Here is a 15333-nt window from a genome sequence, read left to right as displayed (position 1 = left end):
CATCTCTGTACAACAACACAATATGTGGACATTTATCAATCAAAGTAGAGCTGACATACATGAAGGCCTTCTATGGGAGGATGGACAGGGATCTGCCTTTCAGTATACAGTAGTAGGCAATATTTCATCAAGTGTGTAGGCCTACATGCATGAAGAAGGCCAAGAACTAGATTTTAGATGTATTTTAACCCTCAATGTTTCACAGTATGCGGGTCTCCAAATACAATATACATGTAGTCTGATTGTGGTGTGATTAGCACTAGCAGGTCAATTCAACTACATGAATTGGACTAGGAGGCCCTACATACATTTTTTGCTGTCACACTGCCAAACCTGCTTGCACACAAATAATAGTACCTTATTAGACAAAGCCCTAAATGGTTTAGTACAGGGGTCGTGAACATCAACAATGTCAAGATCTAGTGTCATCAAGTTAGCATGGTTTGGGGGCTTAGAACTATCTCTCAGGTGCACACCTGTCGGGCTATACACAAGGCATTGGTTACAATAATTAGTCACTCTCCAGAAAAAACTCTTTGGTTAGCAATTAGTGCTCCATAAGTGTGTTTTTTTATTGCCCTGGGGTGAGGGAAAACCCACTTGCACTGTCTGCGGTCCCACTTCTTGACCAGTACCAAAGGCTGATCAGACACTGAACATTGGTTTAGTTGGCTCAGAGTTTCTCAGAGATGCCAATCAAACGGATGGAGGGGTGTCAAAGAAAAATGATCTTGAAGTCTCCGGACGTTATGTCCCAATCGTGCTACATGCATATCTTGCCTCAAAGGTATCATGCAATACTTAACAACAATTCAATGACAAAAATAGCCTAGCGCCATAACGGACCCAAGACACGGAGGTGTCATTGTGTTGAGGAATAGGAATCCACAACTAAAATGCCTTTTTCCGAGAAGGCAATTTTTCAAACACAAAATGACCAATTCTGAACAGACGGATCTGTGATGATCATTTTTCAATGATAAAGTCTGGTGTTATTAGAAGCCTAATATTGGTGTCAATTGGTCCATAAAAACCACTTCTCATTGTTGCACCATTAAGGAAATTTCTGATGGGATATTACACGATAAATCATGGTATTGTCAGAGCTGTCTTTATTTTCCCATTACAAAAGAATTCCTAATGAAACACCAGGCATGTCACTCTTGATACTGTAGAACTCAAAACACTATTTTTATAGAATGGACTACATGTAGGAATGGGTAACCAATCAAGAAGGACAGAACACAGATAGGAAACACTTTTTTTGATCTGACACTGCAAAGGAATTTTTTTTTAAATATTGAGTTGAGAGCTGAGCGCCAACTAGGACATTTAGCTCAAAAAAACAATATTTGGCGATTGTAATGTAGGTAGGAGGAAACCGGAGACCCTGAAGGAAAGCTACGCTCTCGAAGAGAGTCGCTCTCTCTCTATCACGTGAGTGTACCGGGGCCGATATGGAATCGAACCCAGGACCTCAGAGGTGAGAGGCGCTGATGTTTCACTGTGCCACGCGGACAGCCCTGACACACTGCACATGAGATGATCCCCAAGTCACTGACACTCATCACAGATCATATTCATAGCTCAAACTGTCTGTGGCATTGAATGGGGGGGCATGGGCGGGCCTTCGAGGGCCACAGACTAGCAGCAAATACATGTAAAAGACTGGGTGGTCACGAGCCACACGTTCTTATGTTCGTTATGCCACTCGCAATATTAGGCATGTTATGGCTCAGAACGCTCACCTGTTTGCAAGGTTGTAACGTGCCTGTTTACCAGGTTATAACAATGTGGTAGGGCATGGCATATGTAGTTGTCATGGTAACAGACTCCTCCTCCAAGCTGTGCTTGCAGTAATATAGACTTAGGATGGGAACTATGAATTTGCCATGACGTTAGGCCAATGCAATTCTGTAGGCCTACCATATTATCATGAAATTTGAATTCAATTTCCTTCCCAAAAGTATGATCAGTTGACCTATAATGAAATACTAACACCAGGCTCTGAAAAATAGAAGGGGAAGGGGGCATAGGCCTCCATGATACAACAATGACATCATCATCATGGTCATTGACATTGTGGAACAAGCTTCCCTGATGGCTGATGTGCCATTTATTTCATTGTTGAATTGAATGCAATCAAGCCACTTCATTTCCTTTCGGGATCGTAAATATCAACCATAAACCATCAACTTACTCCAGGATGCAACAATGTAGGCCGGTACAGTACAGTTAGTGACACTATATTTTGAACAGCGAAGTGACAGTCTCACAATATTTTTTAAGAAGTGCCTCAAAACCGATTTAAAAGTAGAATATCTTACCTTCTATCAGCCCCAAAGTTATTTTAAAAGTATGTCCCTTCATCTTTGACTTATGCGTTGATAAAATCCAGGGATAAGGCAGAAATCCATAGCGAAAACTTAGGAATTACTCCAGTCTTTAAAACTTGTTTTCATTCGTATCCAACATGTGGAAATGAGTTTTGTATACAGAATTGTTTACGAATCTCTATTGAAAAGTCGTATCGATTGTTTAACCTCTGCAGCAAAATAGCGCCAGTGCAACAGTTCTCCAAAAATAGTCCCAAACTTTTGATTCGACTTAAGTTTTATTTGCAATCATATATCAAAAATGGCCATCGAATTATCAAGAAAATTTATTTTTACAATAAAAACATAACTTATTTGTTGAGTTAATCCAGACTATGAAGTTCGAATGCAATTTAACTCCGGATTATATAATGCAGAATGATTAAAACCGCTGCACTAGGTAACAAAAAGACATATTAATACACCACAAATTGCAGAGGTGTTAAATTTTGCCTGCATTGGGTATTTCCGGGATCTATTCTTGGCAGCCAATCAAAGGTGTTTTATGTGAATGTGAAAACTTTTTTGATTGGATAGCGCAATAACTAGTTTGTATCATTTCCCCTAGATGTCGCTAGTGCATGGGAAAAGAAAAAGAGGTTATGTTTATTTGAGATACGAGCGCCACCAAACGTCTATTCGAGTGTATGTCTATTTGAGATACGACATAATATTATGTTTATTTCAGGTACGTCTCCGTTAAAACGAGCGCCACCAAACGTCTATTCGAGCCATAAATGTCTATTTGAGACAACCTCTATTTATGTGGAAATAACCGCCCATAGTTACCGCTAATGAACTTTGGAGACGACATGACAGCCTACGTAACAACCAACCTCTGCCAGCTGCTTATCTATTCAGATTGTGAAGGCCTTGACACAACATAAAAACTCTGAAACAAACTACCCTCTGCCAGCTGGTTATCTGGTCAGGTTGAGAAGACTGTCTTCAGTTCCTCCCTTGCCCTGAAGATGGCGATGGCGTAGTTCTTTCATGAAGTCTACGAGACTCCGATAACCAGCTCAAAGAGGGGGATTTGGGCCACGTTGGTTCGGCGCTGAAGGTGTTAAAGGGCAGTTATGATTTTTCATGATTTCACTCTTTTCAATACAGGGGTTGAACTAATTTGTGATTATATTTTCCGATTAACTAGCCAACTGATTAATTCACCGTACCTCTGTAACCAGGACACCTCTCTTTTAAGGACACTGTTGGGGCTGACTAATGTTGCTCTATTGTTGTGTGCAGAGGACACAACCACCCCTGTTAACAGGACACCCGGTGTATAAGGGACACTTCTTTTATTGTCATATTAATCATTTCTTTACAAGCCGACTCCTTTAATCTGGACACCTCTGAACTAAGGACAGTATTTGTCAGAAGGGTGTCCTTGATAGAGAGGTTCTACTAAGTATGTTGTGTACCATCCTAGAGTAAGGCTAGGTAAGGTACAAACTTAGAATATATGCCCGGTCCAAGGTATACAGACAAAAAATGATAAAGACTGGCATTTATTTATTCAAAATTCTTACCACAAGGAATGCCTGGGATTACATACACTGTTTTTCCATCTGTAAGCAAATTCGAGATTCTACCCTGGCAAGATGCCAGCCTACCATCAGCTGATGGTATGCCTATCTGCACCTAGCTAGTCGGATATTACAGGAGGTATGAACTGAAGTTGGCAAAACATGTGTTTACCCGTCCTCTCATACCATCAATAAGACACGGTATAAACGCAGTATTTATCAATCAGGAACTGAGAAGAACTGAGCTTTCTCGTTAGTGAGGAACTACCACACGACTCGTACTGTTAGCTGAACACTGATCCAGCAGGCAATAAGATTCTGAGCGGTGAGTTCCCATCTTGTTGAGCATGCACGGAGATCTTCAGGTGTTTATTATTCACAATGTGATCTTATTTCTGTTCCTGAAAAGTTGTTTTCAGTGTATTTTCTCCTTGAAATCGATCACTTCAGGTACTATTACTGTGCATACCTAGCTAAATTAGTGTCTAGTTTCGTCTCTGATGACATTTATTTCGTAAAAATCGCTGTTTTTTTCTAAAAAGGTGTTTTTGTGGTCATTTTGGCTGTTTATTTCGAGGGTACGGTAGGAGGTCATCGTTCACTCGATAACTCTTTTTAAAATGAAATAAAAGCGTTTTAAGATACATGATATGAATTGATATTAATATTCGTTAAGTGGGATTGTCGGTGGACGTTCATTGTTGAACAGTTGTGCTGGAATTACGAAAATATATCGATATCGTTGAGAGTTCATTCATTAGGGGCCTGCTCTCAATTTTCCTTAATGCCTCTAGCACTGGGCAATTGCCACCATCTTGAAAAGCAGTGCCGCGGATGGCTATCGCATCGCCACTACGCATGAAAACACGATGGCTGCCCTGCGCTGCATTGATAGTTCGTAATAAATTCACATAAAAACACACCAGAAGATCTCCGATTTTATTTACAAAGATCATATTTTGTTATTTATTGATAAAACAAGCCATTTTACCACAGCAGGTGACACATATTAGGCCTGAATAAGACTTTAGAATTTGAAGTGGTGGTGACGATGCCGATATCCAAGATGGCGGAATTATACCAGTGGTCAAATCTCATCTAGTTTGGGTAATTGCATCATTATTTCTTTTTGTGATTGGTGATTTGTAAAATTGAGAATGATTGAAAAATCAGTATTTTTTCACCCAAAGGCATGAGTGAACATTTGATAAGTTTATTGTGATTTAATTGGTAATTTGGTCGACATTTTGACAATTATATTTAGCAATATTTCGATAAATGCGGACCTGCTTCTTCCTCTTTTCGCAGTAACGGTGTTTCGATAACTCAGGTCAGTTTCACGGCAAAAATAAGTGGTAGTTTTGAAATTCGAATGTGCATTTATTAATGTAACGATAAAGTACATTTCCGAGAATAATTAGTGAAAGTTTCAGTAGGTGTCGATTTTTGTAAAGTAGTGTATAGGCGATGGATTGGCTCAGCCATGTGCTCGTCGTGTCAGCGGGGCGCAAGCCGTCATGGGATGGGGGATGTACACTACAATGCACGTGATTGATGGTTGAACATTCACTCTCGTTGACAGTGTATTATTGAAATATTTGATTGTGATGATGGTGTATTGTACTAGGCCTTGCATGCTCCCAACGTGTGGCATATTTCACATTGATACTACCAGTATCAATTACAAAAAAATAGATTGTGAGTAACAATACTGATAGGCCTACAAACAATGCTACATGTCATGAGGGTGGGAACGGGGAAGGGGGGTAACTGTTTCGACGTCCCGTTAGGAAAAAAGGCTTATCCCGTTTCCCAATACGCAATTTTAGCCGAATCGTGACGCAAAACACGGCTTGTCTCGAATCCCGCTAAAATAAGGGTGTCTATCGTATCCCGAATCCCGACAGTTATTTTCGGCCCATCCCAGTGTCCCGAAAATACCCGTTCTCCCCCTCATACATAGTAGACCATATTGTCACATTGATGTTTTCTTTCATTACAGTTAGACTTCGAGATCTACATTTTCGACAAAGGCCTGGTGTAATATTACATACTTGATGAAGGTAATATCAATTTCTTCAAATTTGAAGCATGACGTTAATGGGGTACCAGCACAACTTCATTGACTGCTACGTGGCGCTGGTGGTAACTAAGGTATTGCATCGCTCATATCACTTGAAAAAAACATTTACCCTAGTTACGACCAAAGCTGCTTAGCAGAGGGCGATACCTCATCAGGAGCGCCACAATCATATCATTGGTGTGAAAGCATTTGTATGAAGTTTTTCAGTTCTCAATGTGTTCAAAACCTTAATTGTGAAATTGTGCACTTCGAATTCAAATTTACGTTACTACGTTAGTTTGACATCCATTGATGTCACGGTAATTTCACTGTTATGCTGTGCTGCTTTCAGGTATGACACGAATGAGTACAAGTACATTACATTTTTCGACGAAGGCCTTCTGTAATTTCATACACTTCTTACGGTTAGTATTGATTCATAATTTCGAGTAAAAAAGTTAATTTTGAAAGTGAAAAATATGTTACAATACAAAAGACCTGCAAATACCATATACGCAAGTTTTGAACAAATATCACACATATTCCCCAGTTGACTTGTGATGATATTGATAATGGTGGTGGTGGTGTTATCATGTACATGGCTTCTAACGTAGTAAATGTTTTCTTTTCAGCAACATTCAATAGATTTATTTACTGTATTATCATTTCGACCAAGGCGAATTCGACACTTCAGTTACACAAGGTTAGTAACTTTTGTTCACAAAATCCAAATGGAGGCAAATACAGAACAATCAAACTTAGTCATTCCAGTCAGTTACTGAAGCACAGTGAAAACTGTCGGGAGCAATGCAACTGATGGCATGTCAAACTTCCAGTGACTGTCCCTGTCCATATATTTCAAGACAGTACAAATCTTGTAATCATTTTGTTTATGCAATGTACGTTATTATGTATCATTTCAGCACAATCAAACTTAGTCATTCCAGTCGGTTACTGAAGCACAGCGAAAACTGTCTGAATTAGTGCTGCTGATGGCATGTAATTACTCTACTACCACTACCAGTGACAGTCAATGTCCATATATTTTCAAGTGTGCGAAATTAGTACTCGTCTACTTCTTAGTGTTATTTGAATGCAATGTATGTCATAAAAATATTTTTTCAACACTATATCAACATTCTCATTCCTGTCAGTTTCTGAAAATCAGCTAAAGCAATCGCTACCAATGCAGCTGATAACAGCAATTCTTTTTGTTCCCAATGCCCATCCATGACAATATATTTCACGCATGTGACAATCATGTAATCATCCTGTTTTTTGTGTTCTATTCATGCAATAAATAAATTCAGTATTTTCAAATCATTGGTGCTACAAAACTATTCTCATTATATATTATTCATATTTTATAAAATGCTGTCATGTCAAATTTTGTGTCCTATAAATCATTATGAAGTCGGCATTTTATATACAACTTTTGTACTCCTCCTAAATAAACATACAAATCTTGTTTTATGTAAACTTTGTATATGTGACCCGTCACAGCAAAACCAGGCGCATGTCGCTCTGAGCTTGGCAGGTTGAGACGGACTGTTCTAATCTTTCATTAGCGACACCATTTCTTACCCGAGTGCCTCCTTCATTCATACATCTTGTACTTTAACTCAAGATACCCATCTTTGAATATTTTTAGTATACCAAGTACTACAATGTCAATGTATTGAAGTCATGTTCTTGTAGTGTTATTGGCTTTCTATTATCTTGTCAAAATACCACTTGGTTCTCGCAAAATCTCAATAAAAACAAATGCTATTGCATGTATTGCATATTCTAACAGCTATCCACTGTATCGATTTATCCATCATCTGTACTATTTGTCACAAAAATGTTATATTATGTAAATCATATTTCATTACATAATGCACACTGCCAATTACTGCTGAACCATTCATAATCATATGTCATTTAAATAAATAATTTTCAACTTTTTAAAACCGTCTTATAGTACTGTTCTTGTCACTTAGCTGAACCAATTGCTCTATAGCATGAAATTTCCAGAAATGCCCCAGGGACTGAAAAGTGCTGTTTTAACAGAGAGGTGTCCTAAACTGAGAAGTCGAGTTGAATGGAAACAACCAATTTGGAACCAAAAACTACTGTCCTTATTAAAGAGGTTGTCCTCAATAGAAAGGTGTCCACAAAAAGTAGGTCCACTGTATATGAAAGTACAAACCCTGGTACATGTAGTGACATCATCTCCTCCTCGATGTGGACACCTGCAAATGCAGCGACAATGTCACATCAGTTATTTAATTCATCGTCCTTTGTGCAGATGGCACCACCCATCAAGCATGTTGGTGACGAATAGTGTCGCAGCATTTCGTCACCGAGCTCACACGAAAATGCACTGTCATTCATTCAGCCATAAGTGTAAGACTGTAGGGTTGTTTCCAACCAAAACATGTTCGAAATGTGTCAAGCATTCGGAACACCCAAAGACTGATTAGAGAAGTCAAAATTGAATGGAAACAACCAATTTGGGACCAAAACTAGTGTCCTTATTGGAAAGGTTGTCTTTAATAGAGAGGTGTCTTCTAACGGAGGTTCCACTGTATATAATGTAGGAACCCTGGTTGTGACATTGTCCACTCCTCCAGCTGCACACCACCAAATCCACAACAATGTCACACCAGTTATTTAGTTCATCATGCTTATGGTCATTGTACTTTCATCTTATGTAAAATGTAACTTTTTACACGGTTTCAATAAACGATTTGTAATTTGTAATTTGTAAATTATAAATTTCACTAATAATTTGACGCCGCCAATTCCACTGGTCTTCGAAATACGTAAGCTACACTGTTGACGACTATGACACTCCTCACAAACCACATTGTGAATCAGACGCCGATAGGCTTGTTCATACTAGTACTGCTTTCATTTGTGCCTTCGTTTAAAGGGGGACTATAGGCAGGAGCACGGAGGTTGAATTGGCCATCTTTGGGCGACTTATATACACAGTAAGGGCACCACTAGGTCATGTTTGATCCCTCCTGCAAGCATGGTTAGTTTTGATGAACTGTGAGATTGGAGACCCCTATTGGAAATTTCATGTAACTTTATCTTGACAACCTCACTGCTGCCTGTATAGAGTCCCTGACTCGATTTGTTGCAAACTGAGCATAAATTTCAACAATACCATTGTGTAAACAGATATACAAATACTACAACTACCAAGTTTCAACAAATTTGCATGCATAATAACTGCACTATGGTAGTCCAAGGCTACTGTAACGGGCCGTTTTCTGTCCGCTACAGGATTTCTTATAAATATAGAGACAGCGTATCTCGCGAATACTGATGCTTTTATTAGCCGAAAAACCAACATACACACATGGGAGTTTACCAACTGTGCAGCTTCCCTAAAGAGGGACCGTCTCCAAGATACTGACGGCTGGGGAAGATCTCAGGGTCTGGCGGCTACATCACCCCGCCACACTACCATCTCTACAAGCATGTCAAGGACAGCATTTGTCAGTTCCAGTTCAGAGTTCCTGTCGTGTGGTTGTGAAGAGGATGTTCTGGGATTCTGTTGTGATTTGTCAAAGTTTCCAGTTAATTTTTGTTTCATTATCTTTTGCAGGTCCTAAACCCACAAAATGGGTTTGTTATGTTGGAAGAAAGACTGCCCAGGAAGCAAATATAATGGACTCAAATTTGGAAAATTCAACCGATTTCTTCACTCATGCCGCGAGGTTATAAGTGACGTTCTGCCAAGGAGGGACTCCCCGCGATATTCAAGATTGAAAAATCATGTTGACTAAAATTGGAGTTGCAAACATTGATATTAGCAACTGGTTATAGGAGTTTGAGCGCAGAGAGAAATATCAGTTATGGATCCGAACCGATCTGATCGGGATGAACTAAGAGAAGAACTGATATGTCCAGTCTGTTTGGACTATTTTCAAATTCCGATCATCATGCCATGTTCGCATGTCTTGTGCCGCGGATGCGCTGTACGCCTGTTTGATCGCAATTTCATCAAGTGTCCAGTCTGTCGTGACCAATCGTACGTCAGCGGGGGCGTTGAGAATCTCCCGCGGGTGATCACGCTCGAGAACATTATTGATCGGCTACAACAGGGGACACCACCTGCAGGTGCGGAAGGTGGTGAAATAGAGGCAGTGGAAAATCCCTGTGACTTGGAGACCTCGATCTTGTGCCAGATGTGTCAGGGTATGCCCAGACGAGCCAAGCGATCTTGCCAGGACTGTAACGCCTCCTATTGCTCACAATGTTTAGAGCTGTCACACCCAAATCGCCCACCGTTTACCGAGCATCTTCTGACGGAACCTCGGGAGAACCCTCGTCCCAGGGTCCCAAAGTGTAGCGAACACAAGGAGAAGGCAAATATTTATTGCATGACGTGTTTGTCTCTTGGATGCCTGGTCTGTTTTGAGCTGAAGACGCATGAAGGTCACGATCTGAAGTCGTTGGATGAAGCAAAGGTGCTCTTGATGGTAAGGATTAGTATCGGGTTTGAGTATCAGCACTTTTTTGCAGATGCAACAGTTATGGCAGCAGAACTTAACAGGTCAACTGAAGAATGCAGTAAGGGTAGGGTAAAATCAATGCTCAGTTTGCAGGCTGCCTGAGTGTCCCTTTAATAGTGAAACTTCAGAACAAATTTGGTAGCTTCCTTAGGTATCCCTTTAAGAGTTTAACACAGGAGTGTGAATTAACTGAATGTCCCTTTAAGGCTTTCTAATCATTTGAACTGTGAATTTCTTCCAGGAGCTTCTGTCCGAGAATATCAAGAAACTGGACAGGTCACAAGAATTGTTCTCGGTTGCTGTGGGTGACGGGGAAAAGCGACTCGAAGAAATAAAGGTAGGGACTCACTTGTTGGAAACTCAGCCTTTAAGGGGGACAATAGGCAGGAGATGGGGGGGGGGGGGGGTTAAGTTCATTATGTTCAGGTAAATAGTCAGGGGACTGGGTTCTGTTCCATTCAACAAAAAGTGTATGCCTTGTACTATGTGAATAGTTTCGATGTGCTGTGAGTTAGGCGAGCCCCCTATCAGCCACTTCATGTGACTTAAACTGAACTAGCTGGTTCCTGCTTATAGTCTCCCTTTAAGACTCGGGTGAAATACGACCATCTCAGATTAGTCTGAAATGTTATTTGATGGATGGCATATGGGTACACAGAAAAAAGTTCCCCAAATCAAGCTTTCATGTTATACCAGTGCCTCTGGGTCTTTTGAAATATCTCAATATGCCACTTACAGCCCACTTTGAGTCATGTCAGTTTGATTCATGTCTATCTGCCGTGGAAGGAGGTTTGGAAAAGTGCTTGATACAGGAATATGGATTCTACAAACATGCAGAAATGAGAAGGATATGACTCTAAGATATAAGTATTCCGCTCAAGGATAACTGTCCTGGAATCATTCCAAAAAGGATCACACGTCAAGGATGAACACAATAATAACATCGTAATGTACGAATGCTCTTAGGTACCGGGTTGATTAGTATCATTATTTACCTGAAACATCACATGGTACAAATTGCGTCTCTTTGAGATGATGTATGTTATGCGAAGGTTTGGAGTTTTACCAATTATTTTAAGTTGCACATAGCTGTACTGAGTTGGTCCCTGAGATATCGATGGGGACGTTGGATGCCTCTTACAAAATGGCTTGAAATCTGATGGTTGAAGGGGTTGACCATAGGCACCACCATTTTGCTAGGACTTGAAATCCCATAGCAATCAGAACTCCTTCAGAATGAGTTGAATGTGAATTTCAAGGGTGGGAGTCAGCTCTCTGGAAAACATATATAATTTATTTACTTTTGCCATGATTTCGTGATTTGAATGTTTAGAAAACCCACTTTCTTGTTGGCTGCTGGAAACTTGCTAAAGGTGAGATTTGTTTAGAAAACCCCAGTTTCTGCAAGTCTGGCGAGCGGCCAACTTTATAGACACCTGGAACCAGTTGCTACTGGATATCCAGCTCTCATTCCTCTGTTGCGTAGATATAACTGTGTACATGCCAACATTCGCTTGGCCGTGACTGCCCTTTTATCACGTCTATTTTAAACCTTGAACTGTTCCCATTGAATGGCCACAAGACTAGAAGCAAAACCTAGTTCAAGTGTAATTGAGGCCTTCTTATGCATCATTTCCTTGGAAGTGGGACACCGTGTCCATTTCAAACAGGTCAATACCACTGTTGGAATATTGAACAACTGGTTACAAAATACTAGCATCTGTAAACAGATACAAAATCTAGAGATGTCTTTCTGATTCAAAGTCCTCAATTAAAATCAAAACAAAAAAGAAAGAAGTCTAAATGCAAAGTCTGTAGAACCAGTCAGGAGCTGGGATAACTTTCTTGGCTGCTGCACAATACTGTAAAACCAGTCAGGAGCTGGGATAACTTTCCTGGCTACTGCACAATACTGTAAAACCAGTCAGGAGCTGGGATAACTTTCTTGGCTGCTGAACAATACTGTAAAACCAGTCAGGAGCTGGGATAACATTCTTGGCTGCTGCAAACTACTGTAAAACCAGTCAGGAGCTGGGATAACATTCTTGGCTGCTGCAAACTACTGTAAAACCAGTAAGGAGCTGGCATAACCTCCATGGGACATGCTTGTAACCCTTTTTGCAGTAAAAGTGGTCTCGGAAGGTATATTTTGACATGGTAATGACTGTTAACCTTTCAATGGTTCAAGATGATACATCACGGACTAGAAATTCATTTTTTGATTTCTCATCCCTTTTCCAGCTCTCCATTGAGAGGAGGAGAAAACAGATCAACGACGAATGCAACTCACTTCTGAGCGAAATTGAAGATAAGCGACGCTACTTCATGCAGGACCTTGAATACGAGGCACGGATCAAGAGCACAACCGTCGAAGATTTCATTAATGAGTATCAGCGTCATTCCGTCAAGGCGTTGAGTCTCGCTCAATACGCTAAGGAGTTGTTGCAGGAGACAGATGCGGCAGCATTTCTGCAGTTGGCACATAGTGTGAATGAGAGGTAAGAGATGGTTGTCTCACATCCCAGTGGTGAAGTCGCACATCCCAGTGGTGAACACTGCTCAACCAGCTACCGCGAGTCAAAGCCCACAGGTTGAATCCTGAAAAATCATAAAATCTGTTAAACAACTGAGCCCTGCTGGTATTTTGTTCACCATTATTTTTAGGGTCATCATTGGGACAGTGAAAGTGTCCGACATTAGCGTGGAGTCCTCAGCAGACGTTGAGTGTGGGTCACCAAAGGTCAAGGCTGTTGACTTCAGGAAGGAAAGGACGTTACTCCGTGACCTAAACTACCTCAGGGGTAAGTTTCAAACTTCGTTGTTAATTTCAAAAGCACTATTTCGGTTGACATATGATTTGACCCACAGTTTTGGTGTATTTAGTCATTGTTTTTCTGTACAAACTTTCAGCCCCGTCGACCCCTGCGATTGATGTAAACAAGTGTTCACGATCCTGGAACACAGTCATCCTGGTCCTGTCGCCCATGGCAACCGACAAGATGGACGACTTGGTCGACACGTATCATGTTTATTACAGTACAGAGGAGGAGATAAACAGGATGACAAAGGTTCGTTTGAAATTCGTTATTTAGGCCTATTCCAAAAAAAACAACAATAATCATGCAAATTGTAGTTGTTACCAAGAAAAGGTAATGATGGAGAGCTCTCTGGCAAATAGCTGAATCAACAGCTATCAAAAAAGTGTTTTTATATGAGAACTTAGAACCCCAACACCTGACATTCGATGACCATCATCTTTCTTGACTTCAAGCATTTAAATCGTCGTCACTTTTAAACTTTTCTCCACCAGAAAGTGGAGGTCTTCAAAACGCCTCAAGAAGAACGAAAAGTCTTCAACCTGCTGGTGGGACAGAATGCGTCCGCTGTCATCATGCCGTACCTACAGACTGGAACCATGTATTATTTCTCCATAAAAGCTGTCAACCCAGCGGGTGAGAGTGGTAGCTGTGAGGATGTTGCCGTGGCAACATTGGACACCACGGACACAGAGATCTCTGGTAAGTGTGGAATTATAGAATTGAGATGTTGTCACTCTAGCCACGACTTTGGCTTTGAAATGACAAAAACAGACTTCCAAGATGTCAGGCTGGAGGTCAGAAAGTAGCCCAAGTGATTGAGAAACATGCCCACTAATGGACAGTGTATGACATAAGACACAATTTTGATGTCAATTTCAAATTTGAAACTTTCTAATCTTCAGTGCCAGTCATTGACCAGATGAGATCGCGAACCTTCACGTCATCCATCCAACTCTACTGTGCTGCCCCCTCACAGCACCAACATGAACCAACACTAGAGTTCCATCTCCTCTACCGTGAAGCAAATGTCAACATCGCACCGCGGATTTGGAAAAGTAAAACTATGTCGTCACACGGAACGAATAATCACAGAATTTTTGGACTGGAGCCAAATACGCAGTACGAATTTATGGTGTTGGCGAGTGGGGATGATATGGCGTGTCAGTTATCCGAAGCTGTTGTGCTCAAAACGGAGAGTTCAGCGTATTAATCTGAGGGTTTACTTTCTCTTGGGCATACATGTAACTCGGGCGTAAAAAGGATAAGGTGCTGGGAGAACCAAGTGTCATTGCTTGCTTTTGGTTTTTGGGGCAAACACTACATATTCTTTAGCATTGTTTAGGCCAAACTTGCACAACAACAAGATTTTCAGGGACACAAGACATTTGCCCTTTCAGCCCCTCTTGACTCTTAAAGTATAATGCCTATCCAAGTGTGAACAGTATGCTATTCATTTGAGCCAAAGTTTGCTTACTTTCCGAGAGATTACTTAGAAACTCGTCCCTTGAGAAGCAAGTGACATTTGGAAGTTGGTTTATAACCAAGGCTGGTAGTGCAGTGGAAGTGTGTCAGTCTTCATCTAATAAAACCATTTGTTACTCAAGGGACTAACTACTATTGCGTTGCGTGTTTATGATATCCTATACTTCTAGCGTGGGCTGGGACCATGTCGTCTGAATGGAAACAAAAACTAGAGTATGTCTAGTTAAAGTTAGTAGTCATTTGAAGTATTTTAGAAGATTCGGTCGAGTCTTACAGGAAAGTGCTGAATGTTCATTCCCGTTTGACTCACATGAATCAACTTGTCCCTTCTATCCTTGTATGTCAGCTACTTAATCATTGTTTATTCCAAGCTGTGTGATATAACTATCTAGTCAGGGTGTCTTACATGCCAAAGTACTTCTATAATTTATAATTTGTGTGAATAAAATGGAAAGTATGAAAACAAGAGTTTTGTTGTATGTCTTTCAAACAAGCAAGAAAAATTGATTCGAAATCACAATTTTTGTTGCTGCAGTGTCTGAACCCATCGCGAGC

The 15333-nt window shown here is 40.6% G+C and overlaps 2 protein-coding genes and 1 long non-coding RNA gene across 8 annotated transcripts in view; 2 read left to right on the top strand and 1 right to left on the bottom strand.

The window, feature by feature from the left end:
* Window positions 1-2480, bottom strand: part of LOC135496655 (uncharacterized) — a 39245-nt gene extending 36765 nt beyond the window's left edge. For all 4 annotated transcript variants that reach the window (XM_064786089.1, XM_064786090.1, XM_064786092.1 and 1 more), the window contains exon 1: window positions 2328-2480. In XM_064786089.1, the coding sequence (XP_064642159.1) occupies window positions 2328-2370 (43 nt within the window). In that variant the 5' untranslated portion in view covers window positions 2371-2480. The remainder of the gene's footprint in view (window positions 1-2327) is intronic.
* A 1544-nt stretch (window positions 2481-4024) lies between these two features.
* Window positions 4025-15239, top strand: LOC135497186 (E3 ubiquitin-protein ligase Midline-1-like). Its single transcript, XM_064786932.1, has 8 exons — window positions 4025-4229; window positions 9568-10444; window positions 10719-10814; window positions 12719-12975; window positions 13142-13278; window positions 13388-13545; window positions 13788-13995; window positions 14199-15239. The coding sequence occupies exons 2-8, from the start codon at window positions 9818-9820 to the stop codon at window positions 14504-14506; spliced, it is 1791 nt and encodes a 596-aa protein (XP_064643002.1). The 5' UTR covers window positions 4025-4229; window positions 9568-9817; the 3' UTR covers window positions 14507-15239.
* Window positions 4814-8135, top strand: LOC135497340 (uncharacterized). Of its 3 annotated transcripts, none has more exons than XR_010448810.1 (4): window positions 4814-5234; window positions 5907-5967; window positions 6319-6391; window positions 6599-8135. It is a non-coding gene; the product is annotated as an uncharacterized LOC135497340 (long non-coding RNA). The 3 variants fall into 3 exon arrangements; XR_010448811.1 differs by having other exon boundaries at window positions 4814-5336; XR_010448809.1 differs by lacking the exon at window positions 4814-5234 and having other exon boundaries at window positions 5634-5967; window positions 6599-8134.
* Window positions 15240-15333: the final 94 nt, after the last annotated feature.

Source organism: Lineus longissimus, chromosome 12 (assembly GCF_910592395.1).
Source record: "Lineus longissimus chromosome 12, tnLinLong1.2, whole genome shotgun sequence".
Taxonomy (NCBI): Eukaryota; Metazoa; Nemertea; class Pilidiophora; order Heteronemertea; family Lineidae; genus Lineus; species Lineus longissimus.
This window is presented reverse-complemented; position numbering and strand designations above follow the sequence as displayed.

Excerpts from the sequence above, each read along its gene's own strand:
- LOC135497186 (XM_064786932.1), top strand. The coding sequence starts at position 9,818 with ATGGATCCGAACCGATCTGATCGGGATGAACTAAGAGAAGAACTGATA. Across the intron at positions 12,976-13,141 it reads GCACATAGTGTGAATGAGAG|GGTCATCATTGGGACAGTGA; the intron begins GTAAGAGATGGT and ends CATTATTTTTAG. Across the intron at positions 13,546-13,787 it reads AGATAAACAGGATGACAAAG|AAAGTGGAGGTCTTCAAAAC; the intron begins GTTCGTTTGAAA and ends TTTCTCCACCAG.